The 23,623-nt window shown below is 44.6% G+C and overlaps 1 protein-coding gene across 1 annotated transcript; it reads right to left on the bottom strand.

Annotated features, from left to right (window-relative positions):
- Positions 1–106: 106 nt before the first annotated feature.
- On the bottom strand, positions 107–12,107 carry SALL2 (spalt like transcription factor 2). Its single transcript, XM_004389978.2, has 2 exons — positions 12,035–12,107; positions 107–3,036 (listed from the first exon to the last, which is right to left on the bottom strand). The coding sequence occupies exons 1-2, from the start codon at positions 12,105–12,107 to the stop codon at positions 107–109; spliced, it is 3,003 nt and encodes a 1,000-aa protein (XP_004390035.1).
- Between the last annotated feature and the right edge of the window lie 11,516 nt (positions 12,108–23,623).

Genomic DNA, 23,623 nt, shown 5'->3' with positions numbered 1-23,623 from the left:
ACTCAGAGAAAAGGACAAATAAGGGCTCATAAATCTTGGAGGTCCTTCTCTGGAGCTCTCAGTTTCTGCTCTCTGGGTCAGGGCCAACAGATCCTGAAAAACAGGTTCATGGGATAGTGGGGTCATCTTTCCGGGGAAAGGGGGAGAGCCCTGGGGAAGTGATGGAGGGTGAACAGCCTGGGACCAAGGAAAGAGTAGCAATATTCTGAGGGCTGTGGTGGGCAAAGGGCTGTACCTGGTGGTGAGCCAGCAGCATATGCTTCTTGAGGGTAGCCCGCTCGAGAAAGCCCTGCTTGCAGAAAATACAGGTGAAGAGCGGCCCCTCTTTGGGATGGGTCTTCTGATGCTCCTCCAGAGCTACCTGGGTGGGAAAGGTCTGGCCACACACTTCACAGGCCTTTCTGCTGCTGTTCTCACCTGGTTCTTTTCTTATCGCTTCCTGCATGCCCAGCCCCTCCACCAAGGTGGTGCTGGTGCCTTCCCCTTCTGGGGTGAGTGCTGACATTGGGCTTGAGCTCCTCTCTGGTTTGCCCCCCTCTTCTGTGCCTCCTGCAACATCACTGCTTCCCTGCTCCATTGGTTGTGGTTGATCCTGGCTATCAGGTGGTGGTGGTGGCAGAGAAGACTGTCGAGTGGCTTTCTCATTACTATCTATCTCCTTCCCAGCTGTTACCACTGTTCCCACTTCTTCCTCTGCCCCAGATGCCTCTTCCGAATCGCCTCGTACTGATACTGCTTTTTCACCTCCACTCTCTGAGCCTCTCCCTGCCAGGGAATCTTCATCTGTCACATCATCCTCTTCTTCCTCCTCCTCCTCCTCCTCATCAGACAACTCCTCTTCTGGGGATGGCTGCTGGGATTGTTGCTGGGGGAAGCTCCTTGCCCCAGAGCCTGCAGATTGCTCTGAACCATTCTCCTGGGCAGCTCCCCCACCTTCAGAGAGTGTGGTACCACCATTGGGGATCTGGCCCCCCAGGTGCATGCGGACATGCTGCTGCAGAGTGACGGCATTGGTGAACTTCTTCTGGCAGATAGGGCAGGAGTTCTGGGCCCGGGCAGCTGGACTAGCCTTGTGGCCCACGAAATGTGCACGCAGATTGCCCCGAGTGGAGAAGGCTCTGCCACACACTTTGCATTTGAAGGGTCGCTCACCTCCATGTTGACCATAATGCAAGCGTAGAGCCCGAGGACAGCTCAGCACTCGGAGGCAGATGACACACTGGTTAGGTCCAGATGAGGCTGAGGATGAAACTGCAGGGGCAGAGGTGGTGGGGGCTCCTGAGGCAGTAGAGGCCACTGCCACAGCTCCTTGACGATCAATCTTTTCTACCAGTTGCTGCAGCTTCGATGTCTCAGAGGGCAAAGACCCTAAGGGCTCTAGCACATAGGGGAAGGGAAAGCTGCCAGTGGACTTGAAATGGTTGGTAAGCAGTGCCCAGCTGGGTATGGAAGTCACCAGCTTACTTAGTTGCATGCGGGTTGCTGTGCCACTTTCTGCCACACTGGTGATGGCTGAGCCCTCACTCCCTGGAGGAGTGTTTTCATCAACTTTACTCTTCGGTTCCACTGCTTTCATGAAGACAAACTTATTAAAAGCAGGGAGCCCAGAAGCTGTGGCTGTGCCTGCACTGGTGGAGAGCAGTGTCAAGCTCTCTGTGGCACTGAGTGCTGTGGCAGAGGCCACCAGAGGCTTGCGTTCAACAGCTCCACCTGGCGTGGCCTCCTCCTCAGCCTTCTCTGGTGGCACGGACATACCATAGGGCAGACCGCTGCTGGTGATGACGTAGTCTAGGTGCTCTGGCACCGGGTGTGGGTTCATCTGCACGTGTGGGTACTTCTCCCGGTGCCTGTGGAAGTGCACTTTGAGGTTGCCGCGGGTGGTAAAGCGGTTGCCACAAACATTGCACTTGTAAGGCCTCTCACCTGTGTGGGAGCGCAGGTGGATCTGCAGGGCGCTATCACTGCCAAACACTTTGGCGCAGAAGCGGCATTTATGCCGTCCACCTGGCTTCTCCAAGGGACCCATAACTTCCGCATAGCCCAGCTCACTTCCGTTCTTTGGCTTCAGGAGCCCTGGGGAGGCAGCGGCCTCAAGGCCACGGGCTGTGCCAAGACACTGTGCTGCCAGCAGTCCTGTGGTGCCTGGGAACGCCAGGTGAGGTGAGGCAATCAGCTGGTCTGTGTTGCCTGGCAGGGCTGGAGAGGGGGTAGGGGTGGGCTTGTGGCTTCGCCCAACTCCTCCAGCAGAGAAGGGGTGTTGTGTCCCCAGTGGGTGGTAGAGGTGGAAAAAAGCCTGCTTGGGAGTTTCTACCCCTGAGGAGGAGGAGGAGGAGGAGGAGGAAGGTGCCAGTGTCTTGCCAGTTTGGACTGGCTTGATGGGGCTGAAGAGGGGTAAGAGGGGTTTGGTGGAGGACGTGGTCCCTGTTCCAGGTAGGTCTGAGGGACTGGCAGGGGCACCGACTGTTTGGCCTAAGGAGCCGAGCAGCAGCACCTGCCGGCAGATTTGCTCCGTCATCTGCATCTGATGGATTTGCCGCTGCTGCAACACCCGAAGCTCTTCCAGGATCAGAGGGATGTTCAAGTGGCCACTGCCAACACCTGGGGGTGGAGGAGGAGGTGGGGGAGGAGGGGGCGCAGAGGTCGACTCCGGAGGTAATGGGGTTGCACCCAGTTTGGGACTGGCCAAGATTAGGCCCCCACCTCCCCCGGCTGCTGTACCTGTGGCAGCGACCAGGAAGTGCCCCGCAGACTCCTCTCCTCTCCGCTCCGAGCCCCAGGTGGGATCCGTGGGCACGGAGGACCCAGAATCCGACGGACTTCTGTGCTCCGAGTCCATGACCTGGGGACTACTGTGGCCCTCGGGCCGGGGTTCAGTGGAGGAAGAAGAGTTGTTGGGGTTTTCGTGGCCCCCAATTATCACCATTACAGGGGGGTTAGTAGAGCATGCGTTCTGGTGGGCGAGGAATTCAGCTGGGTCAGTAAATTGTGCGCAGCACTTGGCACAGACTTGGGGGTGGTCCTCCTCGCTAGCATCACCTGGGGAGAAGACAAGGGGAGAGAGCATGGGTGGTGCGGCTGAGATGGTCTACAGAGGCTCTCATTAACAACAAGCCCAGCAACGGCCATTTGGGGGTGGGGAGACGAGCTCATAGGACCATGCAGATGGCTGGAGCTCAGGCCAGACCCGCTTCTGCAAGCGACACCCCAACATGGGGGGGCGGGGCAGGCGCACGCTACCCCCGTCCCTCGCCCGGCCCCCCTCCGCCCAGGGCCAACGGCGAGTGCAAGGGACGGGTGTGCGGATGGCGCCCTATGCAGAGAATCGTGCATTTTATGCCGTCCACCGAAAGTCCTTCCCCCGCGCCTCCCCTCCCCCATCACCCCTGCCCGGGCCCGGCCCTACCGCACCTCCGAGCTCCGCCGGCTCCCCGCAGGGCCCCCCTAAACGAGAGCTCCTCCCGGCTTCGTGCGCCATGGTTGTGGGGAGGTGGAGGGCCAGTGGGGTAGGAGACAATGGGGACTGGGATTGGGGGAGGCGGTGGTAGCCGCCGGGGCTGCAGCAGTCTCTACACCCAGCGGCCCAGACTGCGGAGATGGAGATCGGCGGCGGCGGGGGCAGGGAGCAGCAGAGGAGGGGGAGGGGAGCGAGGAGCCAGAGGAGGGGAGGAGCTGGAGCGAGAAAGCTGGGAGAGGGGAGATGAGGGAGGAGCTGCTGGGGAGGGGAGCGTGCGGGGAGGAGCTGCTGGAGAGGGAGGCGGGGACTGGAGGAAGAGGGAGTGGGGAGCTCGGTGGGGGGTTTAGGGGCGCCAGTCCAGAGCGTAGGAGGGTTTTCGGATGTTCAGTAACACGTGCTCTGGGGCCTCGTAGGGTCTACCTTTTCTTGCCCTCTGCAAGCTTCGCCCCCTTCCCCAGATAGCTTTGCCCATTCCTGCCCCCTACCCTCCAGCAAGCTCAAGGGGGCACAGTAGGGAACAGCAGCCCTGCTCAATAGAGCAAGGCGTTAGGCTTCTCTGTTTTTCTTTGGATAAAGGATCCGTTTGAGCCTGGAAAACGTGGACTCCAGAGAGGGTGGTCTGATCTCCTCAGAGGTCTGAGGGCCGGAGGGGGGTGGGTACCCAGAACATCCACACCACACCAACACACACACACAACTAACCCCCAAAATACTCCAGGTTTTGGTCACGTGACCTCTAGTCCAACCCTACCCCCATCCCCTCCACATGTGTACACACACACACACACACACACACACACACACAGACACACACACAGACACACACACAGACACACACACACACACACACAGACACACAGACACACACACAGTTTCTCAGGGTGGGAGGGCTGCAAGGTAGAATTTCCAAGGAAGTCATTGCAGGACTCCTCTCTGCAGAACGCTAAGCCCCTTCACTCCCCGCCCTCCTCCCACAGAATAATAGCTGAATGCAAATTACTCCACAGATCATCCGGCCAACACCTAATTTATAGAGTTCATGCTTATTTATGACGCCATCTCCTATTTAGTACCTTTTTCTTTACCCCCCTCCTCCCATTCTCCTTCCTTTGCACACTGTCATTATTAAGGACAGTTCGGTTTGCGGAGATGTTAGCTTGAAGAGGCCTACAGAGTCCTCCCTAGCTCTAACCTGGAGGGAGAGGGACTCTTGAAACAATTGGAAAAATGCAGCGGGAGCTACCAGGCAGCCTCTCCATATTTAAAGCCCCTTTCAGCCCCAACGTGGTTTTAATGTCTAGAAACAACTAACACTGGCTCATCACTACAGAGGCAGCCTCCTATTCAGAGACAGGATAAGAAGGTGTAAAATGCTTCCTGGACCAGGTACTCTGCATTTCTTTCATACCTTGGAGTGAGTGTTTATGGGTGCCCACTTACTAAAATAGTTTATCTTACTTGCAGGAAGCGACCACAGAATCCTTGGTTTTGTGGTTTGCTTGGGTAACAGTAAACCCAAGTTGTTTGACTCTCATCCAGTTCTTGCCTGGCTGGTAAATTGAGACATGGTGGCTAGTCACACCACCTCTATGCCACCATTTCCCTTTTTGTAAAATGGTGCTATTGTAGCTGCTCCATTTTCCTCGGAGAAATATAGTGCGGACAAAAAACTGAAAAGCTTTTGACAAGTAAAATTAGTATGTACATATGGGACTTTTGGAAACCCTGGTGCTGTAGTGGTTAAGAGCTATGGCTGCTAAACAAAAGGCTGGCAGTTCAAATCTACCAGGAGCTCCTTGGAAACTCTATGGGTAGTTCTACTCTGTCCTATAGGGTCACTATGAGTCGGAATCGACTCCATGGCAACGGGTTTACGGGACTTTTCAAATTTTGGGGAAGCCTCAAATATTATCAATTAGATAATTTACATTGTCAATAGCAAAATAGTAATTCATCCTGAAATAGATACTAAAATTAGATGTTGTTCAGGTTGCTTATTAATCTTATTAATTTCTGAGATAAGATGCTGGCTAATATCATTGGCATATATCAAGGATAAAAATGTTTCCATAGAGTTAATTCTGACTCATGGTGACCCCATGTGTGTCATAATAGAACTATGCTCCATAGAGTTTTCAGTGGCTGATTTTTCAGAAGTAGGTCACCAGGCCTTTCTTCCAAGGCATCTCTGGATGGACTCGAACTTCCAGCCTTACAGTTAGCAGCCGAGCATGTTAACCATTTACATTTGTACACCACTTAAAGACTCCATACCAACAGGGAGTCTTTTTTGGGGTGGGGAGCTGAAACAACCAAATTAAAATATTAGTACAACATCCATTCCACTTCAATATAAATTTGCCTGTTTTTCTAAATTGAAAACATTTAACTGAACTATGTTCGAAAACTTCAGATAATCATAAGGATCTTGAGATTGTGAATCATGGCTCTGAAACTGATGGGCTGCAGTGCTTCTGGGCCTGACAGAATGAAGGAGAGGAGGGTCTATTTCAACCATGGCAAATCACAGGTTACTGCAATGGGGTTTATTTTTACAAATAAGGAAATCGAAGCTTGGGGAGGTTAAGTGACTTTTCTAAGTACACACAATAATTCAGTGAACCAAGCATTCAGCTTTTGACTCCTAGCCAGTGTTTTCTCAAGCACATCAACATTGTGTGGCTTCCCTGACGCTAGAGAAAGGGCCCTGTGTGGCTCCTATCTGCCATTTGCTCTCTAGCCTCAGTAAAGAAGAGGAAATCAGATGGAGGCTTTTTGCTGAGCATTTGTTAATTAGCATTGAACATTTGATACCAAGTTGCTGTTTTGTTAAAGTCTTCCGACAAGAAAAGAAATCCTTTTCTTTTCATCTTCTCCTGGGAAACACTGTCCTCTTTCTTCCTCTTTAATGAAACTTGCTTTCTGATGCGTAATTTGAGCTGCACTCTTCTTTAAGGTAAATTTAGTCCCTGGTGAAAGGTGACGGATCAACAGCCACCTGTAAGAGGAACCCTCTATTTCTCAGCACTTTGCTGAGGGAGGAAGGATTCCTAGGCAGTCACAAATGAAGTCACAAATACAGGAATAAACTAAGCTGGTAATGGTGTCCCTGGATAGCAGATAAGGTGAGGTAAACTATCCTGGGTCACATGCAAAGTCTGGGATGGATATAGGGCCAAGACCTATGTTTACAAAGACCTGAAAATGACTAGAACAAAGGGCACCAGGTGGCTTCCCCTCCAAGCCTGGTGTCCCACCACACTGCTGCTTTAGACTTGAGAGAGAATGGTTGGGGAGAACAGAGAGAAAAATAGGTGGGTGGAGTGCAGTGGTATATTTTAAACAGTGGTTCTCAAACTTTGTTGCACATTATAATTGCTTGAAGAGCTTTTAAAAATGGCAATGTCCAGGCCATATCCCAGACCAATTAGTTCAGAATTCCTGAGGGTGGGATCCAGGCATCAGTATATTATTAATATACAGGCTATTATAATGTACAGCCAAGGTGGAGAACCACTGTATCAGAGGAACGCCCTTCCCATCAATCATTCTAGTCTGCTCCTCACAAATCTTAGTTGGGCTAAACCTAGGCAAAACTGGGACAAAGGCAAAGTTAGCTTTGCAGTGTTAAATTTTCCTATCAGGATCACTCTCTACTTTGCCCACACCCACACTTTAGCTCTTTTCTATCCATTTCCTGTGAAAAGGATAGAACTGTGCTCCACAGAGTTTGATATAGTTTGTATCTGATCTGACAGTGAATTTAAGAGACTATATTGTCTTTTCTAGAGCATGTGCATCTTGAGCCATATTTCTATTTGTGAATGAAAGGCTTTGTTCTACATAGACAAGTAGCAGAGTTCAAGCATCCTGGAGCCATTAAGGAAACAAAGTATGCTATGTAAGCACCTGCCTTAATATACCCTACCATTAACATTGGAGCCTTGATGGTGCAGGTTGTTAAGAGCTCAGACTGCTAACCGAAAGGCTGGCAGTTCAAATCCATCCAGCTGCTCCTTGGAAACCCTATGGGACAGTTCTACTCTGTCCTATAGAGTTGCTATGAGTTGGAATTGACTTGAGGGCAACCGGTTTGGTTTTTTTGGTTTTCATTAACATTGGACCTAAGGTATTGGTAGCTCCATAATTATGAACTGATTCTTTAACTGCTGTTACTGACCGCTTCTGAGGGAGCATGTCCCGTCTTCTCTTCCCCACTTCTTTCTCCTAAGTGCACACACTACTCCTTTGCCACTCACATCTATTACACACCTATGGCCTGTACCACACACTAGACAAAGAGGCACAGTGATTTGTAGATCTGGTGGTAAGTGAGAAAATTTCCATAATAGGAATATCTTAGATCAACCATGGAGCCCTGGTGGCTCAGTGGTTAAGAGCTCAGCTGCTAACCAAAAGGTTGGCAGTTTGAATCCACCAGCTGCTCCTTGGAAACCCTATGGGGCAGTTCTATTCTGTCCTATAGGGTCACTATGAGTCAAATTGACTCCATGGCAATGAGTTTGGTTTGCTTTTTTTTTTTTAGATCAAACATAAATAGATCTTTTTATGGACATTTTTTTAGCATCAAAGGATGCAGCACTTAACATGCAATTTATAACATCTTGGAGCTAGAAGGGACATTAGAGTTTTGACTCTCTCATAGAGCACAGTGTTTAAGAGCTTTGAATCAAACAGACTTGAGTTAAAGTCCAACACTTTCTAATTTGTGTAATCTTGAAAAAGTTTCTTTTTCTCTCTAAGGTTTGGATTTCTCATCTTTAAAATGGGGGTAATAGTAGGGGACTTAGCAGGAATAAATGAGAGGAAGTGCATAAAGGGCCTAGCATAGTACCTGGCCGATGGTAAATGTGCTGTAAGTATTAGCCATGAGTATCATTGTTTAACATTATCAGGAGGAACCAGTGTCTGGAGAAGGACATCATGCTTGGTAAAGTAAAGGGTCAGCGAAAAAGAGGAAGACCCTCAATGAGATGGATTGACACAGTGGCTGCAATAATGGGCTCAAGCATAATAATGATTGTGAGGATGGCATAGGACTGGGCAGTGTTTCATTCTGTTGTACATAGGGTCCTATGAGTTGGAACCGACTTGACAGCACCTAATGAGAACAACAACAACAACATTATTGTTTAAAGGCCAAAAGCTGAAGCGCTAGGAGTTAAAAGGACTCGCCCAAGGTCACGTAACTTCAAAGTCTGAGTTGAAATGGAAACCTGGTTTTCTGCTCCTTTATACAGTCCCCAATTGTACCATGCCTGGATTATTTCTATCCACTATGAAATGTGTTCTTTCTGACCTAGGGATACGTAGGGCTGAGTGGCCCAGGGCTCAATAGCCTGAGAGGTGTAAAGAGAACAGAACCCTCAAAACTCTGTTTTTGCCTTCTTTCCCTTTTTGGTGCTCTCGCTGTCTGCCAGCTTCCATTTAAAAGACTCTCCTCTCTCCCTCTAGATCTGCTTGGCTGTTGTCCTGGTTTCTTCTTCTCACTAAATATCTGGGTTTCTGATCATTTCCTTTGTTTCCCAGATGTACTAGTTTGCATTTTCCCCAGTCACAACCCTTATGTGCTTTAATCCAGATTTCTAGACTCTGTAGGGGAGAAAGAAATTTTTCCCTCTCTCCAGAGTTTTTAAGTAAATAGCCTATTTCCTGCTCATCACTTACTTGCAATAGCTATTCTGTTAGATTTACCAAAAATCTACTCAGGGAACCTAAGCAAAAACAGGGCTGGAAAACAGGTTTTTCAGATCATTTCTTGGTGATGTCCTAGGTCACAGCAAAGATGAGCCTTTTAAAATGTACAACAAAGCTCAGCATTTGCTTGTCCACATATGGTAACCCCTCCCAAAAAACCTCATTGCTGTTAAGTCAATACCGACTTATGGCGACCCCATGTGTTACAGAGTAGAATAGCTCCATAGAGTTTTCTTGGCTGTAATATTTACAGAAGCAGATCACCAGGCCTTTCTTCCGCAGTGCGGGCAGGTAGGTTTGAGCCACCAACCTTAAAGTTAGTAGTCAAGTACAAACAATTTATGCTACCCAGGAACCTACCCACATATGATAAACATTGCTTAAAAGAAGGCAAAAGACTCCTGGAAATATTAGTGGCACCCTAGCCTACTAAATAATGTGTGCTGATGCTCATAATTTCACAGATATATCAAAGGATGCAGTGTTCCCCCAAATAAGAGTCCTGCCTACCTAATTTAAGGGCATGCAGAACAAGCAAATGTCTCTGGGGTAGAGTGAAAAGTCAGGAGCCTGAAGATCACATAAGCAAATAGAGACCTTGTCTACGCAAAAGTTTAAGCTTATAAAAGCAGGAAGGAATTTTAGATATGATCAAATATAGCAAACTCATCTTACAGATGAGACCCAATGACACTCCAGGTCACACAAGTCGCCCAGGATCATTCCTTCTCAGTGGAATCCTGATGAGGAAGTGCTTAGGCTTTCTTAAGGCAGATCTTAAGAGAAGTTACTACAGCTTTCTTGCTCCTTACATTTATGTTTCTGCCTTTTATGGCTCAAAGGCAAATTCCTACTGCAATTTGTTGTTGCCATCGGGTTCAAGCCTATACTCTTTCAATGGGGATAGTCAGCATCCCCATACCTCTACGTATTTATAGCTCCAAGGGGGAGATATAGCTCAATGGGTTTGAGAATTCATTCAGGGTAATTGCTAAAGATTCCTGCTGACCCTTTCCCTCACAGATTTTTCCCTCAGCTGTGGTGTGGGGAATGGGTGAACAGACTTGGGAAAAGTGGGAAGGAGAGGAGAGGATTCCTCAGAGGGTTCAGCATTGTTCCACAGTGAACCAGCAGGGGGGCAGGACTGTGAGGCAACTCTGAGGCTCTGGGGGAAGTCTCCTGTAGAGCACAAGGAAGAAATATCCGGCCTGTAGCAGCATTAAGCAGGGTTAATGTGTCCCTGGAGGGAAGGATGCCACCAACAGAACCTCTAAATATGGGCACAGTGGGATCCCAGCAAAGCAATAAGTTGGGGAGGATGTGTTCTACCTAAAACACAATCTGTTAAGGTTGTTTCATAATCCATGGAGTGCTGATTTGACCTCAGGTCTATTTCTTTTTTTTTCAACAAGTAGAAAAGGCAAGTTTCAGTCACTACAAATACATTATCCTGGAACTCTTTCACAGCACATATCTCATAAAGAAATGCTGGGCTGGAGTTCACCCAGTGTTCCTGAACTTTGGTCATATACCAGAACTTGTAGGAAGTGCCACCGCACTCACAATAGCATGATAATAACAATACCCACACATATTAAGTACTTACTTAGGCTAGGTACTTTTCTAAGTGTTTTACTCATTTCAATTTGGTACAGTTAAGCGGTGGTGCCAGAATTTAACCCCTAAGTCTGGCTTCAGAACCCTTGCGCTTAACCCTACACTACATTGTTGGGTACACCAACTGTTGCTAAATAGATAATTGATCCCTGAGCCAGTACTTCCAGACTTTCACAGGTGCGCATATATGTAGCCACACCACTGACCAGTGTGCCCAAAACTTCCTTGATCCTAAGAATTACCAGGACCCTTGCACAAGATACAGATTCGCAGATCCTACCCACAGTCTACTCACAATCCAACAAACTTGAGGAATCCTAATATATAGTGGAGTGAGGACCACCCGCGCTGAGCCCTCTGAGCATCAGGAAACTTAGGTTTTTGTCCTGACCAAGCTTCTGCCTCTGAGACGTTGGGCAATGTAATTTCTCAATACCACAGTTGCACTATTGTCTGCCCTTCTCTCATTGGAATGTTTATATGAATACAGGAAAAAAATTTCCCCTCATAAAAGAAATCTGCTTAAACAACAAATTATAATATCCTCATAAAATGATACACATGTATTTATGGGATGTAAGAGTATGTTAACTAACATATTTTTTTAGCTTGGCCTCCCTTGAAGCATAAATACCAGCCCCTCATCCAGATCATCATCACATCCTCCAGTATCTACATCAGGTGACTGGGATACACACCCTGAACCAGGCTGCATTCTGACCGATATTAGCTGTCTCCCTCTGGGAGCTCTGATCCGCTCTCAGCTCAGCCCATCAATGAGAAACTTTTTTCTCTTCTCCCTCAGGGGAACCTTCGCGTTTATCCAATTCATTCTCTTGCAACCCAACTCTCCAGAAAGCAAAGGGGGGGAAATCCCACCCCTAAGAGACAGTCTTCAGGTCTGAGGACGTTACTTAGCAACGGCACAAAGACCAGTGAGCAAAGGGGGACCTGGGGAGAAAACTCTTGGGTGGGGAGATAGAGCCAGTTGGAAAACTCCATTTCATCCAGAGAAAAACACCAAGGAAAACACAAACAGAATCAATCCCGAGAAAAGCTAAGCAGGGCTTCTCCGCAGCACAGGTCATCTCCTTACCCCTCACATATCAACTCGTTCAAGCCCCAAATGACCAAGCCTCCCCCTCCTGGTTTCGCCCATGGCCCGGGTGCCCTCCCCTTGCCCTGGCCTGACCCACACAGGCTTGGACTCAGGCCCCCCACCCCCACCCCTCCCCAGGCACCCACCGTTCTCAGATGCGCTGGGACCTTCGCAGTCCGAGATTAACTGTTGGGGTTTCCGCTGCTTTCGCCGAGACATTCCCGGTCAGAGAGAGGGAGAGGGAGGGGCAACGCTCACTTGGTCTTAACCAGGGTGACCTGCCCGGGTCTCCCCCTTGGGTCTGAAGCCAACTGATGCTTTCCCCTCAGTGCAATCACTGTGAAGCAGAGATGGTCTCCTTTCCCAGAGACAGACTCTCTGACTCCCTGTCCCTCTCTCTCTTTCTCTCTCAATCTCTGCAAGTCTTTAAAGGGGAGACGCCCCCTTTTTTTTCTTCAGCTTCTTCCCTACGCTTCTGCAGCTCCCATTGTAAAAGCAAAAATCCTAATCTTTCCGCACACTCTTTTCTTTTGTACTGCAGAGGAAAGGATTTAACCCTCTCCTCCCTGCGAGGGCTCCTGGTCTCTTCCTGTGCTGTCTGCTCAGAGACCTTCCTTCGCTTGCTTGTCTAACTCTTCTTCCAAGATCTTCACAGTGCTTTTTGGTTCTTTCATAATTGCACGCCACCTCCCCGACCCCTGTTTGATAATGTGACTGCCTCTGGGGTATAAGCTGAAATAAGAACTTTTTGGTATATCCTGATCGTGAATCCAAGAAATCAACTACTTCTAGTTGAAAATAGGGATATGAAAGTTTGGCAAAAAGATTCAGTGAAGATGGATAGTCATTATAATAATATATGTATAGCTCTTTATTATTTACAGAATATTTTCATGCACATAACATATTTTGAGTATTACAAGTCTGAGGTTAACCCAGTGGATTTTACTGTTCCCATTTATAGATGATCCCATTTATAGATGAGCCAAAGGCTCGTTGAGGTTAGGTAACCTATTCAAGGTTGCACAGCTCTGCGGTACAGAGACAGGCTTGGAACCCAGGTTCGGAGGATAGTAGTCTAGCATTCTTTTCTCTAGATTGCTAAAGACGCAACATGCCATCACACTAGTAACATGGGGGGAAAAAGGGGACTCATCTTAAGGAATCTCATTTAAAATAGGAATGGGGTCGGTGGATCTTCTGTCTCTCTCACTCCCTGTCCAGCTCCTAGGGTTGAAGGAATGCCCCTGAGAAGATGAAGCAGATGAGTTTCGTGGTACTCCGGAGTGGAAGCCACAAAGAGACATTTTCAGTTCAACATGAAAGAACTTTCTAATAGTGTGATGGACTCTATTGAATTTGTGAGCCCTCTGTAATATGTTCACACAGAGGCTGAAAACCACTGTAAAGGATTCTGTGGAAAAGGATTTCCTTTTGGATAAGAAACAGACCTTTAAGAATTTTTCTGTCTCGAAAATATATCATTTGTCAATCAACTAGGTCTTTCCTGCTCAGAATGTACACTTGAGGGTGATTCATTTATTATTCTTTAACTTCTGGCTGTGCTGTTCCTACCTGATTTTGAGTAATTCTGTGATACTGGGCATAGGATGAATATTCCAGATGTGCTCTATCCTCTAGCTATAATGCCTGTATTCCCTTCTATTAACCCTATTTACCTTTTAATCTTCTGTCTGAGATGAGAGAACATATGAAACACCTTTAATTGGGAAAGTGGAAATTATTTTCTCTTTTGGAGTTTAGTGATATAAATTTATTTGATGGCTGACTTTGTCTTCAGAAAAAAGCAAAGCAAAGCTTACTCATAGTTCTCTAAGTTCTCTTCATTTCTTCCCTTACATGAACCCTGGCTAGTTTAGCAATACTAAGAAAAGGAGAGGAAGACAACAGATGGTAGTTGGGTTGTGGGTGATAAATGAGGCAGGTACCCACATCTGGAGAGTTTGGGGAAGCACTCTGATCTTTGCTTTGAAGTTCACTGAATCTTCATTATTTTCCCAGTCTTTTGGGGTCAGGACCCTGGGTGGCTCCCTCTCGTTCCATTCTTGGAATTCTTGTTGCTGACATTGTTTCATTCATCCTGGTAACTTCCCTGTGGCAGACAGGTGCAGTTATAACTAGGGGATTGTAGGAGAATTGGCGACATTGAGGCCAGGAAAGTTTATAATTTCTCAGTGGAATAGCTTGACTCCTGTCACTCTCCCATCCCACTGTTTCCATCATTCACCTGTCTTTTTGAGGAAAAGCAAGGAGGAAGGAATAGCTTCTGCTTTTCTCAGGAGTCTATGAAATCTCCATGGGCAAATTTGGGGGTCCACATTTGTCTCTCTCTTGGGTCTTGGTTGTCTTCATCTTTTTCTATTTTTTCTCCCTCCTTCTTGCTGCCCTTATTGTGAAAGGAAGGGCTCTTTCCCCTCCTCGCCTTTCTTCCGCCCTCACCCGTTTACCATTTTTTTCCTTTTACCTCTCCACTGTGGCCTCTTGACCTCACCACAGAGTTACAAAAGTAAAATCCTTGAAGAGATGCTGCTGTGAGAATGTTAATGAGCCTTCCCCACAAAGGGGCAAAGACTTTACTTCACTGAGTTGGAAAAAAGCCCCTTTGAAAAGGGGTTTCTGTGTGTGGTGAAGTGGAGAGGGGAGGGGAAGGAGAGAGGGAGGGCAAGGAGGAAAGAAGGGAGAGAGAGAAAGTCGGAGAGAGAATGAAAGAGAGAGGGAAAGACTTAAACTTGATATTAGAAGAGAATATCAAAACAACACATTTTTTTTCTTCAATTGGTGATCTAATTTTTTTGAAAATGTTCTATGGTCTTTTGACCTTATAGAGTTAAGCATTTACATTCCCAAGAAGCTGAAGAGGCACTCAAGGGCATTGGAGATAATAAAGGAATAGGAAAAAGGGATTTATCCTAGCACCCCACCCCCAGTTCCTTCCCATGTGGGAAGCTTATGTGGGAGCCTGAGTGGCTTCAGGGGGAATGTTCTGGATGGGGAGAGCTATTGGTGAAGATGGGCTTTTCCTTCTGGCTTTTTTTCTTGTTTCCTCTTATGACATTTTTTAATTTTACCAACATTTTCTATTTCAGCTTCCCTATTGGCCATTGGCCCAATAATTTCTCTAGCTTTAGGAATAACTTAAAGTACTGTTGAGGTGTTATATCATGGAGTCAATTTTTAAGCCAGACCACTTGAGCAGATTTAATTTCTGTATCCTTCATTTGTGTGCACAGGTTGTCTCTGGATTAGTTAAAATGGATGTTAAAGTACATTGGTGACAAAATTAAGTGCTTAAAAAGCACAGATATGTTGTTGCTTTTTAACGAAAACCAGACATAATGTTTGAATCTCAGAGAGTTTAGTACAAATTGTTTTGTGATGTCAGCCTAACACCACTTTTAAGAAGCCCTGAACTGTGAGGAACAAAGGGAAGGTGATTGGAATAAGATCCCTGGAAAGAGAAAGGACGAAAACCAAGTCAGGAATGCTAATTCCCAGAACCCTGCATTCTCTTCTGGACTAGTGTTTCCCCAACCCACTGATTCACATTCCTGGACTCCACCCCAGATCTACTTAATCTGAATCTCAGGGAGTAGGAGGCTCAGCTGTGTGTGTGTGTCTGGTGTGTGTGGGGGTGGGGGTGGGGGTGGGATTTAGGATTTTTAAAAAAAGCTCTTAAATCATTCCTCTGCAGAGTCATTTTTGAGACAATTGCGCTTGACTGGTGATTTCTAAACCATGGGCTCTAGATTCCTAGGAGACTGTGGTGTTGTTGCAAGGGAATCCATGTACCCATGAACCAAACCCTGTTTGTTAACCAAATAAACAACATATCTCTCAAATGTATGCACTACTGTTTGCCAAATGTTTGTTGATGTTATTGAGATTAAAACACTTTTAAGTATTAATCTCAAAAAAGTACTTAAAAGTACTTCTATACACATAGTGGTTTTTGCCCTAAAATACAATTACAGTCGTGTGGGGGTCCAGAAAACTTTTTGGCATTTCATTCAACACCTCTTCTCTCAGGACAATGCTCTGTTCTTAGCCTTCCTCTCTTTCTAGTTTGTTTGTAGAAGAGCAGGCCTTGTGGAGGCACTTCCTCTACCCTCTGAAGAGTTAGACTCCTACAAGGAATTTGGTTTAATGGCAAGGGAACTGAACCAGGAATCTAGAAATGGCATGTAATCTTTCCATTGATGACAATAATCATAGCTGCAGCATGTTCTGTGTGCCAGGCCCTTTGAATACATGATCTCATTTAATCCTAAAACAGCTTTGCAAGTGAAGCTTTTTATAACCCCATCTTACAAATGTTGTATGTAGTTGAGCCGATTCCAACTCATAACGAACCTAAACACGTAGAACACCCAAATTTACAAATGAGGAAACCAAAGAGTAGAGAGGCAAAGTAGCTTTCTTGCTCAGGGTCTCATAGCTGATAAATGGCAGGGTTGAAATTTACCCCAGCAATGCCCAACTGGACAGCCTGCTTTTTTTTTTACCACCATGTGACACTTGGTTGCCATCCTGCTGATGTCTGCCTCTGTTATGGGCTTCACTTTCTGGCTGCAGACCTGGAGCATGACTTAAACTTCCAAATTCCAAAGAAATTTGAAGACTTACAAGAAAATATCTACAACAAATATGGTTCTTATAATTACATATAGCGCAACATGTTCTTTGTTTTGCTAGCATTAAGGGAGTTAAGTCAATAAAGGGTAAGGTAAAAATGTCCTTTGCAAAACTTTACTAAACAAGAAAGCGTTGGCAAAACAATCCCTGGTCTTATTAGATGATTTCCGCCTGGCCTCATTCAGGTGGCAGTTGCCATGGTGTTTTAGGGGAAGAGGGAGGGAGAAGATCAAGGAGGGTCATTCAGACCGAGTCTTGTCTGATGTTTCTTTTCATAGTTCTTTCTGCAAAGGATGGCAGGAATTTAAACATTTATAGGAGGGAGGATAGAACTTATTCTTTTTGTTTTTCTTCATTTCTCCATGTTGTGCATATTAAATACAGAGGAAATGGAGTTTGTGAAGAGAGCAAGGCAGTGGAACAGGAAAGGGAGGTGGTGGGGGAAGGGCCCTGAGCCTAGCAGCCAGTGGGAGAAGACTGGGTTGGGGGTGGGTTAGAGAGTATGTGTGCGTGTTTTCTAGGGAGAAATTATAGGAACGCTTTGTTAAAGTTCCGAGGACCCTGAAGTTGGTCATTTGAAAGGAAATAATGATTCTACCAGATGGGGGTCAGGTAGAAACTGTGGGGCGGGGCTATGATGAGAAAGGCAAGAAAAAAATAAAGTAAATAAAAAGAAAGAAAAAAAACAGAGCAATAAGAAAGGAAAACAAATTAGAGCGATGGGAAAAAAAAGTTAAGTTGCATGGGCAAATATTTGGAGGAATAGGAACATATGGATTGACATATGTCAGAAAACATGAATAACTGATGATGAGGAAACTTTAAGAAGAGGAGAGGTGGACTCCCAGTGCTGTGAAGCTGGAAGAGACCTTAGGGATCATCTCCAAATCTCTTACTTTCCCCAGTAAGACCCAGAGAGGTTAAAAGATTATCCAGAACCGTATTTTATCTCAGGGAATTGCTCTTTCCCTACCATGGAACTGGGGAAGAAACAGGCAAGAATGAGTGGGAAGCTAAGCATAAGTCAATTTTAAAAGATAGATCTTAAATTAATTTCTCCACCCTCTCTAAATTTATGAACTTTTTTTTTTCTTGTGGGGACTATTGGGATTTTAGGAGCTAATTCCATTCTCTTAGCTTCATACCTTAAATTATTTTAGTCAGATAATAATGTGTTTTTCATTTTAGAGACTATCCCCAGGAAAGTGATCCCTCAGTGATTAATTTAAGAACTGAGAAAATTCTTGATGTTGTCTAATTGATTGCTAATTATATTTTAAGTGCAAATTCTTTTAATTTGCCCTTGGTAGAATTTATTCATTCATTCAACAAATACATTTTGAGCCCCTATTATGTGCTAGGTACCTAGTATACAACAAGAAATAAGACAGATACTGTCTAGTTGATTATTATGCAGATATTTTGTCTCATAGGTGCTGATTTATTTCCCTGGCCAGGTTGGAGCAGAAGATAAACTCTCTCTTCCTTTTTGTTCCTCATAGTGCCCAGCACTAAGGCATAGTGGCTGTATGTGATCTCATCAGACACATCAGTTTGGGGGCCCAGGCTAAGAACACTGGGTGTTTGGCTGCTTAAGGAGGGAGATGATGAGCAAGAAGGGCATGGCTCTCCCAGCTAGTGCCACAAAGACCTTGTATTCCTATAACCACCTACCCTACCCTTCCCTTGCCGGGTCCTGATCATGGCCCATACCTTAGCCCCACCCTAAACATGAAAGGATTCAAATATATATTTGACTTACTTTTAGTTCTATGCTGGATAACTGTTCCTGTATATATATATACATATATATATATTTAAATATTTTGTTGTGTTTTAGGTGAAAGTTTACATAGCAAATTGGGTTCCCATTTAACAATTTTTATACAGACTGTTCCATGACATTGGTTACATTTTTAAAAATGTGTCAGCATTCTCATTTTTTCCATTCTGTTTGTTCTGCTTCCATTAATCTAGCTTCCCTGCCCCTCCTTAGCTTCTTGTTCCATATTTTTATGTCTTCTTTGCTCTCTAAAAAGTAGTATTAGCTTTCTAATATGTTTGTTGCTATATAAGCTCAGGGAATAGACTTTGGAGTCAGACAGACACTGGTTCAAATCTTGATTCTTCCACATATTAGTTTGCAATCTTAGGCAAATTTACTAAGCCCCCTTAATTTCCTCATCTGGGAACAGGGATAATAATAATATTTATAGACCATCAGTTATATCCTAGATATTTTTATAAGTACTTTATATGTATTATCTCATTTATTTCCTTAATCCTATAAAGGTAAGCATTATTTTAATACTTATTTTTGTAGAAAATGGAGGTACATAGGTTTATTTTAAGAATTAAATGAGATAATTAATGTAAAGAGCTGGATATTGGACATATAGTAAGCACTCAATAAATGGCAGCCATTATTTGTTCAGTTTGTGGTTTGCCATGACCACTAGCTCTTTCTCAGCTACATTTATGCATAACCATTCATGGCCATTTGTTATTCATGTATATCCCCATGTGAGAAACCAGGTGTGCTTTCCCTGTGAGCAGGAATAGGATACTCTTTAGGGGACGCCAGCAGACAAGCTATGAAGGCAGACAGTGACATTGAAGAAATTGCTGTAGGCAGTGAAACTGGTGTCAGAAGGTTCTATTAGAAGAAGATAGCTAGGAGTGGCTGGTAGTTATTATGGGCAACTCCTGGGGGAGGAGAGGGGAAAGGGAGACTCTAAGGGTGAGTGAAGTGTATCAGTGGATTTGGGAGCAGAATTTGCGAATAATGAGGAGGGACTTAATGAACAAATTGTCTGTCTATGAGATTTAGGTCTTCGTCCCGTTTGGTTTAACTACCTTTCCTTCCATCTCTTGGTCAGGAGATAAATGTTATCAGGGTTAGTGTGTGTGTTTCCAAAAATTGGATGGAGGTCTGAAAGAAAAGGATAAAGAGTGCCCATCACTCAAGGAGAGCCCTGATGGTTAAGAACTTGACTGCTAACCAAAAGGTCAGCAGCTCGAATCCACCAGCATTCCATGGAAACTCTATGGGGAAGTCCTACTCTGTCCTGTAGGGTTGCTATGAGTCGGAATGGCAACAGGTTTGGGTTTTTTTTTAATCACTCAACGGGAGTTATTCTTTCCATCACATACTACCATCTCTACTCTCCAAACTTCCACACATAGCATTTTTAAGCTACTTATCTTTATAGGGTCACCCTGAAATCCCAGTATTAACTTTGTTTTCTTGAAATGGAAGAAGGGACAGACGCTACCTTCCCCTTTGAAGGAACCTGAATTATAGCCTTAGAAAGTCAACTCTATAAAATCACATTATATGATTTAAAACCTTAGAAGAACAACTTAAAAGGGTCATACCCATTAGAGTATATGAAATCCCTTCTAAATTTAAGATATATTTTAAAAGAGAACATTAAAATAATATATAATATGATTTTTGAAATAAAAAATCCCACATTTATATGAAGTCATAGTTTGGCCATCCTTTAATATCCACTAAGTATCCACTCTATGCCGGCTAGGCATGATGTATGTGAATATAACCTCATGTTCTTTCTACCCTCCTGGGGCTTATATTGAAAGTCCACTTAACACATAGAGCTTATATGACACGTTTGCATTTTTGGAAAAATCGTTGAACTTGGGTTCTAATCATTTCTTTCATTTTCCAGTTGAATCACCTTGAGAAACTGTCTTTACATCTTCAAACCTCAGTTGCCTTGTCTGCAGCAATGGAATTAGACCAGATGATTTCCTCATCCAGCTTTAACAGTCTGTATTTTGTATATGAACATCTGCATCAATCAACAAAATGTGTCTGTTGCAACCATTTCTACACAGTGTCCTACAATAATAAATCTATGGGGGTTAGTTTCTAAAGGCAGCAACTAGGTGCAAAAGTCACCTAGAGTTAAAGTTGAAAATCCCTGAAGGAATACACCACTAAGCCTGGCAGAGACTGGTGTTGCTCTGGTATTGGAACAGATGATTGGAACTGAGCATTGGATCATGTAGGTGGCCTGCATTTAGGAGGCAGATCAAGTGAAAAATATGCGTTTCTCAACATAGAACCACATGCTTATATTAGAGAGGGACAAGGGAGCCGAGACTCACTCTGTGCTCATTGAATAAGGTTATCTGCATTCTTTACATTGTTATTTCTCTCTTTTTTTTGAAGATGTAATTAGAGTCGAATGTGCATATTAAATTTAATTTGAATTAAGTTAAAATATTAAAGTCTATCAACAGCCCTCAGGCCTGCTAATCTCAGCAACCTGCAGGAGGTCCCGTCAAAAGGAAAGGGGGTTAAAAGTTTGTGATTCTGCATCCCCAGATGGCAGAATGACCTCAGGATTTAACCCCAAGCCCAAGCCAGAGAAAGCCTTTCCTTCTTTTGGGACCTATGTGCCAAACTAGATTTCCCAATTATAGGTACACTATCAACAAATTTTTATCAAGTGCATTACATATTTCACTCAGTAGATCTGCGGGTAGGTGGCAAGTACAATTAAAAAAACAACCAAAAAACCCCCACATTTCTAAACATAGAAACACACTCATGCTTGTATCATGAAAGGGCAGGAGAAGCAAGGATGCTGAGGCTACAAAGGTAAATAAGACAGGGATACTGCCCCTCCCTGAGAAGAGCGGCAATATTAAATGAATAAGCACAAAGAAAACCAAACTAGTTGCTGTGAAGTTGATTCTGACTCATGGCAACACCATGTATTCAGAATAGAACTGCCCTCCATAGGGTTTTCATGGCTGTGCTCTTTTGGAAGCAGGTCACCAGGCCTTACTTCTGAGATGCCTCTGGGTAGGTTCAAACCACCAACCTTGAAGGTTAGTAGTCAAGTGCTTAACCATTTGCACTATCCAGGGATAATGTGCTGCCACAGAGGTATGGGTAAACTTCCACAGGGGAATGAAGGGAGATTTGACAGACACTGTCTGGCTGAACTGAGGAAGACTTTTCAGAGAGGTCGCATGTCAGATGGGTGTTATGGATGATACAGTTTACCTCAATAGAGAAACGTGACAAGGCCAAGTAAACACGGGCATGAAAGCATAGAGGTATGAAAGAGGATGGAATGCACATGGCCAGCAAGAATGTTTGTGTCATTACAGAATAGGAGGGAAGTGTGGGGAAAGAAAATTTGAAAGGCTGGTTGGGGCTGAATTGTGAAAGGCCATATATGGTATATTAAGAAATTGGAACTTGATGAAGAGACACTGGAAGTTTTTCAGGGAAGAATCAGAGCTGCATTTCGAAGGTCAGCTATTGAAGATGTGGAAGATGGATTAGAATAGAGAAGAGAGAGAAAGCGTGGTAATGATATCAGAAATCTAGACAAGAGATGATGAAGACCTGACCTAAGAGGAAATGGACTGGACTGAACATATTTCAGAGATTATTGGATAGGGAGGAGTCAGGGTTGGTCCAAAATATTCATGTCCACTGGCAATGAAGTATCCATCCATCCTTTCCTCCTTCCACCCCTTCATCCCTTCACCTCTCCAGCCCTCTACTTCTTCATCCCTTCATGCTTCCATTAAACAAATGTCTAGGTCATCATGATATACAAAAAACATTGTGCTTAGACGGTATAAATGCAAAGAGAATAAAGACAGACACTTCTTGAAGGAATGTTAATCTGGTATAGGAGATTAGAACAGTAAAGCAGGTAAAGTTAATAGCCACTGTTAATCGGCTGCTTCGTTGTGACAAGCCCTATGTGAGGCTCTTTACTTACATTATTCTGTGAGGTCGACGTTATTATGCCCACTTTACCTGTGAGGAGGGTGCAGGTCTGGGTAGTATTTTGTTCTGTTGTGTTTAGGGTCACTATGAATCAGGAAGGACTCTGGGGCACCTAACAACAACAAAGTTGTGAGGAAACTGAGGTTTAGAAAGGTCAGTAACTTGCCGAAGGTCATGCAGCCATGAATTATGGAACTGAGGCTTGAATAGATTTATTTTCCAAAACATCTGTACTCTAAAGACAATGTGGATTCTGGGGTGGGACTTTCTGGGTTTAAATTGCCTTCGCCACTTATCAAATACATGCCCTTGGACCTTTTACTTCTCTTGGGCATTTTTCTTAACTTCTCTGAGCCCTGGTTTTCTCACAAGCAAAATGAGGATAATAATAGCAACTACTTCATGGAATTGTGATGGAGATTGAACAAAACTCAGATAAAGCATTTGGCCCAGTGCCTGACAAAGCTTTGAAGCTCAGTACATTTGATAGCTAATATCATGATGCTGTCCTGCATAGGTAGCAAGTGCTGAGTGTTATGAGAGATACAGACCAAGTGTGTTCATGGTGAGAGGAAGGAAAAGTCATTTCCAATTGGAGAGTGGCGGGGTGGGTAGATTAAAGGTCATGAGGAATTCACTTCAATTGGGTTTTGAAAATAAAGGTAGGACTTGAACATTTAGACTCTAAATTTCAGAGTAGAAGGCTCTATGAGGAAGCAAAAAGGAGCTTGTAACCTGTGGGAGGTAACAAGAAATAAAAATGCAAGCAAATAAATTAGGTAATTACAGAGACTGGTAACAGCTCTGAAGTAAATTAAAGCAAATAATGGTCAAGAAAATGAGGAGGAAAGGTGGGGCAGGTAGGTAAGCTGTTAATGCGGGGAGACTTGATTCTGTCTTTTTTTTTTTATTATTGTACTTTAGGTGAAGATTTACAGAACAAATAGTTTCTCATTAAACAGTCAGTATACATATTGTTTTATGACATTGGTTCACAACTCCACGACATGTCAACCCTCTCCCTTCTCAACTTTTTTTTTTTGGTGAAAATGTACATAGCCAAAGTTACACCATTTCAGAAATTTCTACATGCACAATTCAGTGACTTCGATTACTTTGTTCCAGTTGTGCTGCTATTCTCACTTTAGACGAAGTTTTACAGAACAAAACAGTTTCTCATTAAACAGTTAGTACACATGTTGTCCTATGACAATGGTTAACAACCCTACTACATGTCAACACTGTCCTTACTCAAACTTGGGTTCTCTATCACCAGCTTTCCTGTCCTCTTCTGCCTTGT

This window comes from Trichechus manatus, unplaced genomic scaffold (genome assembly GCF_000243295.1).
Source record: "Trichechus manatus latirostris isolate Lorelei unplaced genomic scaffold, TriManLat1.0 scaffold00273, whole genome shotgun sequence".
Taxonomy (NCBI): Eukaryota; Metazoa; Chordata; class Mammalia; order Sirenia; family Trichechidae; genus Trichechus; species Trichechus manatus.
Note: the sequence above shows the minus strand (reverse complement) of the source record. Positions and strands in the feature narration are given on the sequence as shown.

Excerpts from the sequence above, each read along its gene's own strand:
- SALL2 (XM_004389978.2), bottom strand. The coding sequence starts at position 12,107 with ATGTCTCGGCGAAAGCAGCGGAAACCCCAACAGTTAATCTCGGACTGC. Across the intron at positions 3,037-12,034 it reads TCCCAGCGCATCTGAGAACG|GTGATGCTAGCGAGGAGGAC; the intron begins GTGGGTGCCTGG and ends TCTTCTCCCCAG.